We start from the raw sequence: 16599 nt of genomic DNA on the forward strand, positions 1-16599 counted from the left end.
TATATGCATATAATCACAGTTTTAATGTTTGGGATCACCAATGGTTAAAGAAAATGTGTTACTCCCCACCCAAGTGGAGACTTGTCAAAAGATTTTTGCAGTATCCTCTATTCTTGGACAAGGTTTTGGACTACATTAAGATTAAATGCCAGTAGACTAATTCTAAATTTTGGGAACATACTTTTGGCTTGCTCACAAATTAAATGATATGGAGGTGATTTGTTATCATAGAGTACCCAATTATCAGAAACAGACTGGTGTGGTTGTTGCCCATCATTCTCCCGTGCCTTCATGGATGCTTATTACAAGATATGTTAAAATTTATTGTTCTGGATCCTTCTGGAATACAGTGTTTATTTCTATTCTGATTTAACAATCCTATGTATGGTCTGGTAGTTTCCCAGAAGCTAATCCTCTGAACAAAAAATAATTTGTAGTGTTCTAAAGATGGTTTTTGGAATAATGAATTCAAGACCATTCAAGACTAACCAATGGTCTAGATCTAGAAATCTAAAACTCAGATTGCCTTTAAAACATTTCACACATTTTGGTTTTCTTTTGGATAGATTTAAAGTGTTTGCAGATTATGAAGCTTATGTCAAGTGCCAAGACAGTGTCAGTCAACTCTACATGGTAAGCTGGGTGTGGAGAAATTTCTGTGTTATAAACTAATGACCTGTTACTAATTAATTTGTGTCCAAATCCATTATGTTTACAGTGTTTACTGTATAAGCATCTGAATGAATGATCAAAGTGCAAATCTCCAGTGTTCTGTCCTGTGTGTCTCTGACTGGACAAATTAACCACCTTTTCTACAATGAATTTGTACAACACACATACCCAGTTAAATTAACCATGTTTACTGGACCAAATTTTCTGAATTTGCATGACATACTGGGCTAACCACTAACTGAAATTGATGGATTAACAAACACTAGAGTAAAAGTTATTTGTGTATCAGGCCAAGCTACTCAGAACTTTACTTTTTTGAATGCCTTACACATGCATCTGCTTAGTAAGTTTGCTGGAGGTGATAGATTTTATTCACTACAGTGACTAAATTTATGTGCTTCTAAGTCTTTCTATAATTCTATTGCTCTATAATTAGTGACCAGGATTCTACAAATGAACAAATAACTAAAATAATTAAGCAGCTTTTACAGCCCAGAGAGTGCTGTAAAGCGCTATGAGGCAGTATGTAAGCATAAAATGCTAATGCTATTTTACTTAAAATTATAGCTAGGTCATTAAGATGATCAGAGTATGTCTAATTTTAAAAACAGTAGCACACTATATAATACATTCAAGGAAATGAAAGCATTACTGACCTGATAAAAGCAACTGTGCATAAAATAAATCAATTGTTTGGGTACTTCACTAGATAGGAATTATAAAATGGGCCCTTAAGTCTTTTTAGGAAGGTGCAGTATAACAAGACATGTGGAATGTAGTTCAGAGTCGCAGGAAGGAAGGGCTGTGTTCCCAGGGAACAAAGAGATCACATAGCTTGAAATCTTTAGTATGAAAGGAAAAGATGGAAGGCGGATGTCGCTCCCCCCCCCCGCTCCACCCCCCATCAGTGGTGCACAGGGTGTATCTAATTGTTATATAGATAAATGCTTTAGTTTTTGGCAAGATATCTGTCTGTAAGCAAACAATAAAATACTCCAATTGTCCTTGGTTCCTTGGGCCTGGTAGGACATGAGCTATGGATTTGATAGCTTCTTCTCCACAAGAGTATAATCTTAGCTCATAAGGGATGGTTTTGTATTTGCTGCCAAGAACAGTTTTTGGGAGGACATTGGAATATCCTAATGTTTGTACTCTTCAAAGTTATGCGATTTAAATATCTAGCTAACCTGCAAAAGGAGCATGACCGCTCAGGAATGTGTTCCTGGATAAAGGAGATCGATCCAGTTACAACATCTCCACAGTCAAATGATCGAAATGTGGATGATTGGCAACAGGCGTGTATTTATGATGGGTGCCATGTCCCGGGGTCATGGGATCAACTTTTGTGACCTTCTGACAAGCAAAGTCAATGGGGAAGCCAGTTTCACTTAACAAACGTGTGACTAACTTAACAAATGCAGTGATTCACTTAGCAACTGTGCCAAAAAGGTCATAAAATAAGGCAAAACTCACCTAACCACAGAAAGTTTGGGCTCAGTTGAGGTTGGAAGTTAAGGACTACCTGTACTAAACAGGTTAAATGTGCTCAACAAGCAACCAGTGGAGAAGGAAAGGCTGAAATACAGTATCTCTAAACCAGGGGTAGGCAACCTTGGCTCTTTTATGACTCGTGGACTTCCATGCTGGCTCAGGAATTCTGGGAGTTGAAGTCCATGAATCATAAAAGTGCCAAAGTTGCCTACCCCTGCTCTAAACCCACTAAGAGGGAAAAAAAAAGAACTGATAGATCTGTCAAAACCACAAAGAAGTTCCAAATGCTGTTACTGTTTAAGCAACCTATAATTTCAAGCATGTGGTTAAAATGATTCCCTTCTTGAGCAATTTCCTCAGTATTTCCAATACAGCTATTTTGTTCTGATAGTCCTTTGGCTTATGATCACAATTGAGCTCCAAATTTCTGTTGCTAAGTGAGGCAGTTGTTATGCGAGTCATGCCCCATTTTATGACCTTTTTGTCATGGTTATGAAGTGAATCATTACAGAGGTGAATGAATCAGGCGGTCATTGAATATGGCTTCCCTCGTGGTCTTCGCTTGTCAGAAGCTCCTAAGGACTAAAGCATTAAAATCATTCATAAAATAGTTAACTAATTTGCCAAATAAAACCCTAAAAGCTAAAATAATATGTTATATAATAAGACTGAACAGCTTCCCAACGAGCTCCTGTCCCGTCAACTTCCTCCTGCCAACACTCTATAGATATGTGGGTTTTCAGCACTGAAATCCTTTTCTGCTCATCTCATCTCACTATAGACAACAGCTGCCTGTTCTGTGTTCTTTCATCTTGATACTCTCTTTACTGGCTTCAAGCCTTATAATACATCCTTCACCTCTCTTGGTCGAGCTCTTCTAATATATTGAATTAATTTCCTCCAACTAGGTTTGTCTTAGAAATGGAGTTGAACTGACTCCTGTAATTGTTTCCACCATGCACTTTGCCATCAGATTAGGATGGATGTTATACATCTATTCTTGTCTTTCACGAATGAAGATGAATATAACCTGTCCCAGAATAACGTTGCAGGATCTGAGTGGATCACCGGAAACAGAAATTTAGTCTTCCAAGCTTTCAGACTCGTTCTGGAGCTCATCCACAGAGAACTTCTCTCTAGCAGAGTGTTTCCCAAACTTGACAATTTTAAGGCATGTGGACTTCAACTCCCAGAATTCCACAGCCAGCATCTAGCGGAGTGGTTCTTTCTTTTCTTTTCCTTCTGTATTTTTTTATCATAGCATTTACCAGCAAGAAGAAAGGGAGTTTCTTTCTCATCCCTGCTGCAGGATGCAGGAGACATGGCAGTGATATGTGCCATCAGAGGAAGTTAAAATAATGCTTATCTGTTATTTTTGGTAATGCAAAATAGATGTCATTGAGCTTTTGCTCTAATTTACCTTCTTTTTCCATCCAAAATTAATTGGCTATATTTTTTATGCATTCTTGAAGGACAGGAAAAATGGGGGTGGACTGTTATTTGCCTACTCCTGATCTAACATGTATTGCTTGTTAGGAATTTGAGGTGAATTATAGTGTGTCATGCAGGGCTGTGCCATATTCAGTACCATGTAGGTGGCTGTACCATGTTTGATTGTCATGCAAGAGCCAGGTTCACATTAGCTCTTTCTTACAGAACACCAAAGAATGGACCAAAATGGTCATCAGGAACATTGCAGCCTCTGGGAAGTTTTCCAGTGACAGGACCATCAAAGAATACGCCCGTGATATCTGGAATGTGGAACCTTCTGACCTCAAGATCCCACCACCCAATGTACCTCGCGATGTTGCTGATGAGATGCTGGCCAATGACTCAGCTGAAAAGTTGCGTGTGTGAGTCCAAGCAGTCCTGCAAGCTTAACTCCACATGGATAATGCACAGTACACCCTACACTGGGAAAAGCATACATGGATTTAACAAGTAATGGTAATAAAGTGGCCTCTTCTCTTTTGCTTACAAGCACTGAGGGCAGTTGGGGTATCTTATGCATTGTCTACATTTATTTGTTCTCTCCTTCCCTTCTTTGGGAACTCTGGGAATTGTTCCAAAAAATTTTGCTCTGATACATTCTATTTCACCTGATGGCTCCTAAGTGTGCCGGACTATTTATCTCTCATGTTCGCCAATATGATCTTTGGCCATGCTAGATAGTAGTCCCAGCACAACTAGAGAGTACAGTTCAAAGGGCACATTTTTACTAATTTATAGTAGATGTTATAAAAAATGCCATTAATGAGACCAAATATTCTATTTTGCTCAATTGTTGTCTTTTAAAGAAAATGAAAGGGGTTGTCCAAGATGTACATTCATGAAATGAGCTATTAGCAGAAAGAATACATTTTAAGAAAAGACAGCGTTAACACAGAATTTGTATTGTTTTGTATAGAATCTGGATTACATGTTCTTCTTTCAAAGGGCGAGCATATGTTCCTACTTAGCAATGATAGTTATTTGAAGTATTCTGAAGAACACCTTGTCCCTTTTAGCAGATATTGACAGCATTGGGCCTTTAAGGAAGTTGCCCTGTATAGTACACTATAAATCAAATTGATTCATACTGGCAACATAACTGTGAGTAAGAAGACATGCTGAGACAAAAAAGATGTTCTGCTGAAATAAGGCTTATAGCACTCAAGATGAGGTGCATTTATATAAAAAGAAGAAATCTTTGCTAGACTCAAAAGCTCCTGTATTTTTGCCCAGTAATGTTCTGTAACGTATATCTGCAAATTTCACCTGATAAAATAAACTGAAATCCACTTTTTTTATCTTCCAACTGTTCGTTATTTTAATATCCGTGGCAAGAACAGATGTCTCCTTGAGGTTGCTGCAAAGTCACTGTCCACTTGATTGCTGATCCTACGTAATGCTCTTGAGGAAGTCTCTGTTGTGGAACACACAGAAAGAATTTATGTTCTTTAGATTTGGTGCCGTATAAAATCAACCTCCTGCTCAAATTGTCTGACTCACTTGGCCAGGTTTGGGTAGGATATTTTATGCAGAAAAATTATGAAACTACAAATTGTGACAGCAGAAGCTTTACACACACCTCCTTCAACATAATATACTGCCTTTCTGCAGATAGGGAACTTAAGGCAGCTAGAAGGCAAGGATGAAATATTAAGCAATTAGAAACCATCAAAACAACAATAATATATCTGAATATAATCTTTTAAGCCCTGGTGATACAATGGTTAAAGTGCAGTATTGCAGGCAAACTCTGCCCACAGCCTGGAATTCAATCCTGAAGGGGCTCAAGGTTGACTTCCGAGATCGATTTAACGAGTACTCAGATTGTTGGGGTCAATATGCAAATCATGCTTCTACACTGTAAAGTAGAGAGTGCTGTAAAGCATTATGGGACGGTATATAAGTTTAAGTGCTATTACTATTGCTATTGCTTTTTAAACTGGAGCTAGAAAAATAAATAGCCCACTCACCACTCAGTGGTAGTCATCTGAACTTTTCCATTTATTGAAATTCATCATCCCCAACCCCGTCACAGCAGTACAGTATGTAGCAATAACAATTGGCCAGTTTGACCATGCATGGGACAGAAGTATTGCATGATAAATTTTCAGCCACTGCTGCTGGAACTCTTTTCCAAAATGACTTCTCTCTCGAAATCTCAGAAGCACAAGCTCATCTGCTTGATTAAGCTACTCTTAATCGGGTAAGAAGAAAATCTACATTTTGCCATTAAAAATGGATTTTCTGTACTATGGCCTAGTTTATATAACAAACGTGAAATTTATATAACATGAAACCGTAATGTGGTTGCTTGGATTTTCACTTAATATATTCCATGGATTCTGTCCTTTGGGTTTATTCAGTAAACCCAGATAAGCGAATCATGGCTTAATATAAATACAGTCACACTTGTAGTGTATTGGGTTGGCATGTATTCTGTGTCCTTCTCTATTTCAAGCCACTGAAGCATCAAAAGAGAAAACTTTTCACAGAAGTCTTAACAGTAGCATAAACTTGGCTCAGTGTGCTTACTTGAGAATGGAAGCAAGCTCGGGATGAGAGGAGATGTGGTCGTGCCCCAAACCCATGGAAGGTGGGAAGGAAAGAAACTTGATGTTGTCTTTCTTCTCAGAGGCACCGTATGTGATCTCAAAAAGCTGTGCATGTAGAAAAAGAGGAGTGAGAATGAATCTCCAAGTGGACTGTAAGTACTGCTGCACAACTGATTTTTTTCCCCTTAAGAATGGAATTAAATATAGGTAGTCCTTGACTTATAACCACAATTGAACCTAAAATTTCTGTTGCTAAGCAAAGATAGTGAATTTTGCCCCGTTTTATGACCTTTCTTGCCACGGTTGTTAGGTGAATCACTGCAGCTGTTAAGTTAGTAACCCAGTCATTAAGTAAATCTGGCTTCCCCATTGACTTTGCTTCTCAGAAAGTTGCAAAAGGTGATCACGTGACTCTGGGACACTGCAACTGTCATAAATACATGCCAGCTACCAACCATCCAAATTTTGATCACTTGACTGTGGGGATGTTACAACGGTCCTAAGTGTAAGTCATTAAGTCATTAAGTCACTTTTTTCAGTGCCACTGTAACTTTGAATGGTCACTAACAAATGTTTGTAAGTCAAAGACTACCTGTATGATTTGGGCTCCACCAGTTCCCAAGCTCCCACTCTTGGCCAAGTTGCTGGGAGCTACTAGTTACGGTGGTTTACTAGGCTCTACAAGTCCCCAAGATAATAACTCTACCCTCTCACACCATTAATGACAATTACCCTGTGGTGAGATGGGTGGCCCACTGGAAGCTGGATTGTCACTTCAAATAAAAGATGGGATGCTCTGTTTGTTCAGGATATGGCTATGTTACCAAGGATTTAGGACAATGGTTTAAAGGGAATTACTAAAGGAAAACCCTAAGCCCTAGTGGCACAGTGGTCAGAATGCAGTATCGCAGGCTGACTCTGCCCACAGCCAGGAGTTCAATCCTGACCGGCTCAAGGTTGCCTCAGCATTCCATCCTTCTGAGGTCAGTAAAATCATGACCCAGATTGTTGAGGGCAATATGCTGACTCTGTAAACCACTCAGAGAATGCTGTAAAGCACAGGTCCCCAGCCTATGGGCCTCAGGCCATTACTGGGCCATTGCCTTCTGGCCACCAGGCCATGAGACAGGCGGGAACCATTCGCGCTAATGCCTGCAGACCCATTTGTGCATGCATGTGGGGCTAGCACGGCCCATTTGCGCATGCGCATGGGGTTAGCGGCGGCTAGAACCTGCACGCATGTGCAAATTGGGCCACTAGCGCCATATAGGTTGCGTGGCCAATTTGTGCATGTGTGCAGGTGCTAGCAGTGGCGGCTAGCACATGCATGCATGCACAAACAGGGCTGCTAGCACCATGTGGATGTGCATGGCCCAGTGCACGTGCGTGCACGCGCACACAAATTTCCCAGCTGCTCCTTTTCCTTGCGGATTGCCAGAATGAAAAGGTTGGTGACCTTTGCTATAAAGCACTGTGGGGCGGTATATAAATCTAAGTGGTATTGCTATCTCACAAAAGGAAGATCTGAATTTTATGATTGATCTACACTGAGGAAGAAAAGAGAATCCTCTTTTTTCTAGTACTAGAACATTTTACAAATGACCAAAGGTGTGCCATTTGGTTTTTTTTCCAAGACTGCTGTGAAAATATAAAACTATATTGATGATTCATGTTGCAAAAGTACAATTCACAATTAGCAGTAAAACCAAACCTGTTAATATGTGCAGTGACTTTCCAGTCGTGTAGCTTATTTCTATAGAAAGAGTGATCTCTACATTTTTTGTATATTATCCCTTTATATGTACACTTTTAAAAGAGTAATTCACTGCAGTTACTGTTTAGGTACCTTTCTTCCTTGTTGTATAGGTATCATCTTGTCATCTTCTGAATGCAAGATCAAAATAGGACTAGATAACACTTGAACACTATGGACAAGAAAAACAACATTTTAGCTCAATTCAACTATTTTTGGATATCTTCATCCTGCTTTTCAATCAAAAATTGTCTTCCAAGTAATTGAGTAACATTTCTAACCATTAATGAAACCTTAAGTGATTGTGGCTGTCATCTTTTGATTCCTGGCAAAGTATCTCATGAAATCATAGGATTACATAGCTCTTCCACTCCAAAGAAGGAAAGAGAGCCACCTTTATAGATCTAATAAAGGAGAATATTTGTGGCTCAGGGTTGAAATGAGGGGTCCTTGGTGCTCTCTGAGGTTGGTTGTTTTCTTGCAGATGTTTCATTACTCAACTAAGTAACATCATCAGTGCTACTAGTTTCCTAAGTTGGGTAATGAAACGTCTGCAAGGAAACAACCAAACTCAGAGAGCACCAAGGATTTCTCAACCTTATAGGAGATGTTAACTTAGGAAAAGACTTCAGAAATCTTTAAAAAATTTAAAAGACACTCATTTTTCTTTCTACAATAGTACAACATATTTGCAGTTGTGCCTTCAGTATCCCATTACCCTGAATTTCCCATCTCTCCTGAATACATTTCCCTTTCCAGACAGTGGATTTCAAATCACTGGTCAAGCCTATCTCCCATCTGAGTTCATCAAAATCTATCTGACTCTTCTCTATTCCTCCTCTCCTGAATATCACAAATGTTGTACATCAATAGGACCAGCAGGCAAATTGCGGAATCCATGCCTTCAGATGCTACCTTATTCAAGCAAGAGTGTCTGCGGGATCTTGTTGCTTTTGTCACACTGATGAAAGCACTGAGATGGCATCACATCACAACATCTCCCTCTTTTGGGCAAGTGTGTAATAACTCTGCATGCATAGAGAAGGGGCAGGGCTGGCATAGTAATACTTGTCAATCTGTCCCTCCATGCAAATGCCACTGGATCTACCAGTTTGAAAGAAGCAAATCAAGCCTATCATTTGATTGCAACATAAAGTCAGAATAGTAAAGGGCAACTTATTCCAGAACCTGATATCTTCCACATAATTTGGGACTGTGTAATTCTGAACTCACTTTTCCTCATTCAGAAAGAACATGTCAGCTCGGGCCATGGTGTCCAAAATGAAATATTCAAAGCCAGGAAACTTGCGGTAGATCTGATAAAAGAAAACAAAAAAAGATATTTTCCATTCCTGAAAACTCCTTTGTCAACTGCTATAAGAAATACCTTGATTTAGTTGTTTATTTACAATGATTATGTGCCACTTCAGTGAAACTGACTCTGAGTAGCATGCAATTCCCATCTTCACAGATTCAGATGAAAAGCAAAATTAAATGTATAATTGAACAAAAAGAAAATTAGAAGTACCAGAGAGATCCAACCTAGAAATAAGGAGAATTTTTTTGACAGTGAGAACAATTAATTAATGGAATGGTATAAGGTTTTCTGCCTCAGGCATGGGGTAGGACTAGAAGACCTCTGAGGTCCCTTTTTGTTGTATATGGGCATATCAAAGCATTCACATAACTACTTGAATTGCTGCATTCTGGAGTAGCTATATCTTCCCAATGCTCTTCAATTACAAACTCATGTACAGTGCATTCCAACAAAAGATGATTAATACATAAGTTTTAATCTCCCATTCCAAGGGCCACTGTAAAGTCTCCCACTCCAAGGGACATTGTAACAGGAACAGAAAGTGGAGATATGTGAAAAGGCTTCTTGGCCAATGCTGCCACCTGCTCAAGCAGCAGCTGTGAGTACAGGGCGACCCTCAAATTATGGTCCAGGTCTATGTAAGGAATGCAATCTCATTCAGAACTAAAAATGGAATCTCTCCAGACTGAAATGGTTTATGAACGCAGAGCCATGCTACTGTATCTTGATAAAATTAAGCCTCCACTTGTTCTTCCTCAACCAGACCCTAATGACCTCCAGCATCAGCATCACTTGGCTGATCTGAGAAGTAAAGAAATAAGTTGATATCGTGTCAGCAGATGACCTCATTCAGCTCAAGCAACACTGGAATAATCTGATTCCCCCAAAGATCAACTATCAAGTGTGATCAATGTGGTCTCTGTGCCTGAAACCTGATTGCAATAAATCTGTATAACCTGTTTCTTCCAGGGCTCTCTGCAGCTGCAGCCTCCACTGTTTTCTCAACAATTTTCCCCAAAAAGAAAAGGTAGAAGACTGATAATAATCTGCATTGAGCAATGGTTTTTTGAGGACAAGATGCAGCACTCCCTCACTCAAGGATATGTTGTTATCACATATATGCTAAAAACCTAGTACCTATTTTGTTCTTAATAATAAAAGTAAGACTATTAACAGAAATATACATTATTCTTCCTATAAGGAATCCTTTTCTTTTGCTAATTGTGTTTCATACAATATGGAAGATCCTTGGAACATAAATGTGACCTTCTAATGGCTGCTGAACTACAATTCCCAGCATTCTTCATTGCTATACAGTCTATGGCAAGTCAGAATTTTTGTTCAGCAACATCTGAAAGGACTCAATTCCTTTTCCTTCTTCTAGTTGTGTTCTGATATCTATTTTCTCTTCTGCATGAACACATAAATCCAGATTGCATAACACATAAATCCAGTCCCCTAGGTGGACTCAACTGCAGGAGTTCTCACAGTTCAAGTGAGCCAGGCACATATTCTCACTGCAACCTGGCATGCTGCTAAATAAAGAATGCATATATGGAACTAAAAATAAGAGTGCCAAGACTTACTGTTGTTAGTGGGATGCTGGCAGCTGCATCCCGAATAGTGGTATAAGCAGCCTCCAGGATGATTGCATCCACTATGATACCTTCTAGAGGAAAAAAAGAGAATTATATCAGGAAAACAAAAAAAAGTGGAGAGAAACCAAAGAGGAGCAGGTTGTTTTCTGAGACTAAGGCCCTCATTCTGAAAAACAAATGTGACAACCAGAGAACAAGACACACTGGTCTAGCAGAGACAAAGTACATCAAAGCCTCAATGCTAAATATACAATCCACAATTCCCAACATCAGTTTAAAGAGCAGGATTAAGGGAGAAGGCCCAACTAATCATTCAAAACAATCTTATCAGGAGCTGAGTTTTATTACAAGCTGTTCTCTTCTTACCCACAGTTTTCTTGAAAAATTAAGAATACTGCTGGCATTCCTCCCATCTATTTGACTCTAGCTGCTCTCAGCTTTCTAAACTGGAGGAGCTTGAATGATAGGCTCCCCAAAATAGGCAGAATAAATAAGTAGGTGGAGCTAAACCAAAACTAAATATGTTTGTATGAAATTAATTCAATGCAATTACTACAATTATACTCTGGGAATGTGATGATTTTCCCATTCAAGTATCTCGAAAACTACAATTTTGACGGCAGATTTTACAAGAGCTCTGAGACCACACTCAAAGGAGCCCACAGGAAACAGGTTGCACACTTTTGCTTGAAATACTGGGGCAATTTGCAAACAATTTGTCAATGGAAAACATGCCTGGCCCCTCCCCATTTCTTTCCATTCAACACTGATAGAGTCAGTGAGAAAAATGCATCACAACATCGTTAACATGCTCAAACAGCAGAAATAAGTTACACAAGAACTAAGAACTTCCATTTCTGTTGTTTGTTCCATTCTTCACAGGAAGAAGTGACTGCAGAAAAGTCAAGATGGCAGTCATGATCACACAATAAAAACCTTGCTCTCTTAAGCACTTGCAAATTGCTCAAGTGAATGATCACACACACACACACACACACACACACACACAAACAAACAACTGGGTAGTCTTTTAGTGTATGTGCAACATGTAATGGTGTTGGGAAGGGCAGTTTGCATGAATGGGCAACAATGCAAAATGAGTGAAGCTAAATGAGTGAAGCATTAAATTTTCAGATTTTTCTCTCTCTTTTTTTGCCGTTTGCAGATATTTGGATTATATTTGTTAACAGTGTTAAACATATATTACAGGGGTTTTTTATATTTTTTTTTCTCCTGCTTTATATTGGCAAAAAAGGTGTCCTCAGGATACAGTAAAAAGTGTCTGAGTCCCTGGGCTTGGTTGGCATCCTTCAGTCTCGAGAGAGTATGGTATTGTGCTCTGGAAAGAGGACCTAAGACAGCATCTGGTGGCCATGCTGTGTCTTTAGCCTCCAGACTGAAGATCAGAGGTCAAGAATTCCCAGCTGTTAATGTCCATTCCCAAGGCCTTTAGGTCCCTCTTGCAGATATACTTATATTGCAGCTCAGGTCTCCCTCTGGGGCGCTTTCCCTGCACTAGTTCTCCATACAGGAGATCTTTCGGAATCCAACCATCAGCCATTCTCACAACATGCCCAAGCCAGCGTAGATGTCACTGTTTCAATAGTGTATACATGCTAGAGATTCCAGCACATTCCAGGACTGCACTATTTGGGACTTTGTCATGCCAGGTGATGCCGAGAATATGTCGGAGACAGTGCATATGAAAGGTGTTCAGCTTTCTCTCCTGCCGTACATGAAGGGTCCAAGACTCACTGCAGTACAGGAGTGTGCTCAAGACGCAGGCTTTATAGACCTGAATCTTTGTATGTTCTGTCAACTTCTTATTAAGCAATATTCTCTTTGTAAGTCTGGAAAATGTAGTGGCCACTTTACCAATACGTTTATTCAGCTCAGTATCTAAAGAGAGAGTGTCAGAGATAGTTGAGCCGAGGTACACAAAGTCATGGACAACTTCCAATTCCTATGCAAAGATTGTAATACAGGGAGGTAGATCCACATCCTGACCCATGACGTGTTTTTTTCAGGCTAATTGTTAAACCAAAGTCTTGGCAGGCTTTACTAAAACAGTCCATAAGTTGTTGAAGATCTTCGGCAGAGTGAGCAGTAACAGCAGCATCATCAGCGAAGAGGAAATCCCATAGGCATTTCAGCTGGGCTTTAGACTTTGCTCTCAATCTAGAGAGATTAAAGAGTTTACCATCTGATCTGGTCCAGAGATAGATACCCTCTGTTGCAGTTCCAAAAGCGTGTTTCAGCATGACAGCAAAAAAGATCCTGAATAAAGTTGGCTTTAGACTTTGCTCTCAATCTAGAGAGATTAAAGAGTTTACCATCTGATCTGGTCCGGAGATAGATACCCTCTGTTGCAGTTCCAAAAGCGTGTTTCAGCATGACAGCAAAAAAGATCCTGAATAAAGTTGGCGCGAGGATGCAGCCCTGCTTCACTCCAGTTCGAACGTCAAAGGAATCTGATATTAGGCCATCAAAAACAACAGTGCCCTTCATATCCTCATGAAAGGACCTGATGATGTTGAGGAGCTGAGGTGGACATCCAATCTTGAGGAGAATTTTATATAAGCCATCCCTACTAACCAAGTCAAAAGCCTTCATAAGATCTATGAAGGCTACGAAAAGTGGCTGTCTTTGCTCCCTGCATTTCTCCTGCAACTGTCTAAGGGAAAATACCATGTCAATGGTGGACCTGTTGGCTCGGAATCCACACTGTGATTCTGGATAGACTCTCTCTGCAAGCCCCTGGAGCCTCTTCAGTACGACACAGGCAAGCAGCTTCCCTACAACACTGAGAAGAGAGATGCCATGATAGTTGTTACAATCACCCGTCGCCTTTGTTCTTATACAGTGTGATGATATTTGCATCCTTCATGACCTGTGGTATTACACCTTCCCTCCAACAGAGGCAGAAGATTTCGTGCAATTCAATGGGGATGCTCTCTTTGCAGCACTTCAGAATTTCAGCAGAGATGTTATCTTTCCCAGGTGCCTTGCTGGAGGCAAGGGAGTCCAGGGCCACATTTAATTCTTCTAGAGTTGGTTCACTGTCAAGCTCCTCCAAGACAGGCAGACACTCAATATTATTTAATGCTTCTTCAGTTACCTCGTTTTCTCTGGAATATAACTCGGAGTAGTGCTGCACCCAGCATGCCATCTGCTGTGCCCGGTCCTGGATAACCTCGCCTGTGGCAGACTTCAGAGGGGCAGATTTCTTCTGTGTTGGACCTAAGGCCTGTTTGATGCTATCGTACATCCCCTTGATGTTGCCTGTGTCAGCTGTTATCTGGATCCAAGAGCAAAGTTCCAGCCAATAATTGTTAGCACATCTCCTGGTGGTCTGTTGGACTTTGCTACATGCAGCGCGCAGAACCCGTAAGTTGCGCTCACTGGAACAGGCTTTATATGCAATTAAAGCTCTTCTTTTTTCCTTGATGGCTGGCATCAGGTCATCCGAATGGGCTTCAAACCAATCTGCTGTCTTTCTGACCTCTTTACCAAATATTGACAGAGCGGTGTTATAAACAGCGTTCTTGAAATATACCCAATGTTCAGATGCATTTGCTTCAGCCGGGCCTGGGAGTCTCCTTTAGTGCTTGTGCAAATTCCTCCACTTTGCCCTGATTGTGGGTCTTGCTAGTATCGATACGTAGTCTTCCTTCCTTCTTCGAGTGATGCAATCTCTTTATTTTCAGTTTTATTTTGCTGCACACCAAGGAGTGATCTGTATCACAATCAGCACCCTGATAGCTGCGTGTGATTGTAACACTGGGAAGGTTGGAACGCCTGGTAAGAATCAAGTCGAGCTGGTGCCAATGCTTCAATCTTGGGTGTCTCCAAGAGGCACTGTGTTGAGGCTTTGTTTTAAAGAATGTATTGCTAACACAAAAACTGTAATAGCAGCAGAACTCCAGAAGGCATTGGCCATTTTTGTTCATCTTCCCGACGCTGAACTGACCTAGGCAAGTGGGCCAAGAACTATAATCAGCTCCAACCCTGGCATTAAAGTTGCCAAGGATAAACAGTGATTCTTTCTCAGGGATTTTCTTAATAATAGCAGCCAGATCATTGTAGAATTTGTCTTTGGATTCTACTGAAGATGATAATGTTGGTGCGTATGCGCTGATAAGAGTAACCAATCCTGCTGATGAGTGTAGTTGCAAGGACAGAATTCTTTCACTTCCAGCAGCAGGTGGAGTAATGAATCCTAGTAGGATGTTTCTAATTCCTGAAGCCTTTTCCAATAGTAGATATAGCCACAAGGCAGTGGAGGTTTGAAATCAGAGTTTCCCTTCTCCTAGATGATGGTTCTGCCACTTTATGCTTTATCCGCTGTTGGGGCATAAAGCTCTCTCCTGCCTTCAAAACCACTGACCATCTTCTCCTGTAACCCTGGAAAGGGGCCCTTACGAGGTGCTACCAGCCAGGCCAGCTGGACCAAGGTTTTTTAAGGAGGTATTACTCCTCCAGCACTCCTCCCCACTCCAGGACTCCTACTCCAGATTTTGCCTCGGGATTGCTCATTCACTCCTTTACTTACTACTCCATTGCTTCCAAATGCCATTTGCTCATTCACTCCCACACATACTACCCCGTCAGTTGCAAATGCCATTTGCTCGTACACTCCCTCACTTGCTGCCCTTCACTTCCAAATGCCGTTTACTCATTCATTCATTCCCTCGCTTACTACCCCGTCGCTTCCAAACACCATTTACTCATTCACTCATTACTCATTCACTCCCACACATTCACTCCCACACATACTGCCCCGTCGCTTCCAAAATGCTCCATCGCCCCATCACTCCCACATGTACTACCCCGTCGCTTCCAAACACCATTTACCTCATCGCTTCCAAACGCCATTTGCTCATTCACTCGCAGACACATTACCCCGTCAGTTACAAACGCCATTTGCTCATACACTCCCTCATTTGCTGCCCCATCGCTTCCAAACGCTGTATACATTCACACACAACTTTACTCACAAACATTGCATTCCTACATGGATTCCATTTCAATGGAAGAGGAGATGCTCTATCCTTCTAACATCGTCTTTTCCTAGCTAGGAACAGCTAGTTAGGAACAGCACAACTACTGTACCCGAATCCTCGACCAGGAAGGGAGGCATGGCAAGTCAGCCTTGGACTTCTGGCACCTCCGCTCTTCCCTCCCAGCTGTCCATCCCTCCCAGCTGTCTGTCCCAAGCCTGGGCTTATAAGGCTATTAAAGAGTCAGTTTGAGCTAGTGATTAAGTCACGAGGTTAGAAACCAGAAGACGGTGAATTCTAGTTCTGCCTTAACCATCAAAGCCAGTTGTTGACCTTGGACCAGTCACTTTTTCTTAGACCTACTCACTTCACAGGGTTATTGTTTATGGGGAAAACAGAAGGTGGAAGGTGTATTGGATATGTTTGCGGCCTTGACCTCCTTATAAAAATAATAAAGGCAGGATACAAATAAATAAGTTGCATTCCCCTGCAATAGACTCATTCCCAAGCCAATTTTGCAGAGGAAATTTTTTTGAGATTGGCCCTTTTAAGTACTTGGGATATACCATGATGCACTTGGAGGGGAGGTATAGGTTACCTACAATTATGTAGGTAACCTATATAATTCTACCATTTTGACTTAGCTGAGAGAGATTGGAGAAGAAGCTACAAGGAACTGGAAAGTGAACATCAAAGTAGAAAAGAATATTACGTTTTACAGATT

At 40.7% G+C, this 16599-nt stretch overlaps 2 protein-coding genes across 6 annotated transcripts in view; one reads left to right on the forward strand and one right to left on the reverse strand.

The window, feature by feature from the left end:
• The window catches only part of PYGL (glycogen phosphorylase L), a 37005-nt gene extending 32058 nt beyond the window's left edge, over positions 1-4947 (forward strand). The window contains exons 20-21 of one of the 2 annotated variants that reach the window (XM_039329462.1): positions 567-633; positions 3820-4020. In XM_039329462.1, coding sequence (XP_039185396.1) covers positions 567-633; positions 3820-4020 — 268 coding nt within the window. Of the gene's footprint in view, positions 1-566; positions 634-3819 lie in introns of both variants that reach the window. The other variant, XM_039329463.1, reaches the window with a different exon arrangement.
• The window catches only part of ABHD12B (abhydrolase domain containing 12B), a 43310-nt gene continuing 31246 nt past the window's right edge, over positions 4536-16599 (reverse strand). For 3 of the 4 annotated variants that reach the window (XM_039329464.1, XM_039329467.1, XM_039329466.1), the window contains 5 exons: positions 10864-10946; positions 9193-9275; positions 8053-8131; positions 6187-6311; positions 4536-5068 (listed from right to left, as the gene is read on the reverse strand). In XM_039329464.1, the coding sequence (XP_039185398.1) occupies positions 5044-5068; positions 6187-6311; positions 8053-8131; positions 9193-9275; positions 10864-10946 (395 nt within the window). In that variant the 3' untranslated portion in view covers positions 4536-5043. The remainder of the gene's footprint in view (positions 5069-6186; positions 6312-8052; positions 8132-9192; positions 9276-10863; positions 10947-16599) is intronic. The other variant, XM_039329465.1, reaches the window with a different exon arrangement.

The sequence above is a fragment of the Crotalus tigris genome, unplaced genomic scaffold (genome assembly GCF_016545835.1).
Source record: "Crotalus tigris isolate CLP2741 ecotype Arizona unplaced genomic scaffold, ASM1654583v1 scf7180000024398.1132909, whole genome shotgun sequence".
In the NCBI taxonomy this organism is placed as follows: domain Eukaryota; kingdom Metazoa; phylum Chordata; class Lepidosauria; order Squamata; family Viperidae; genus Crotalus; species Crotalus tigris.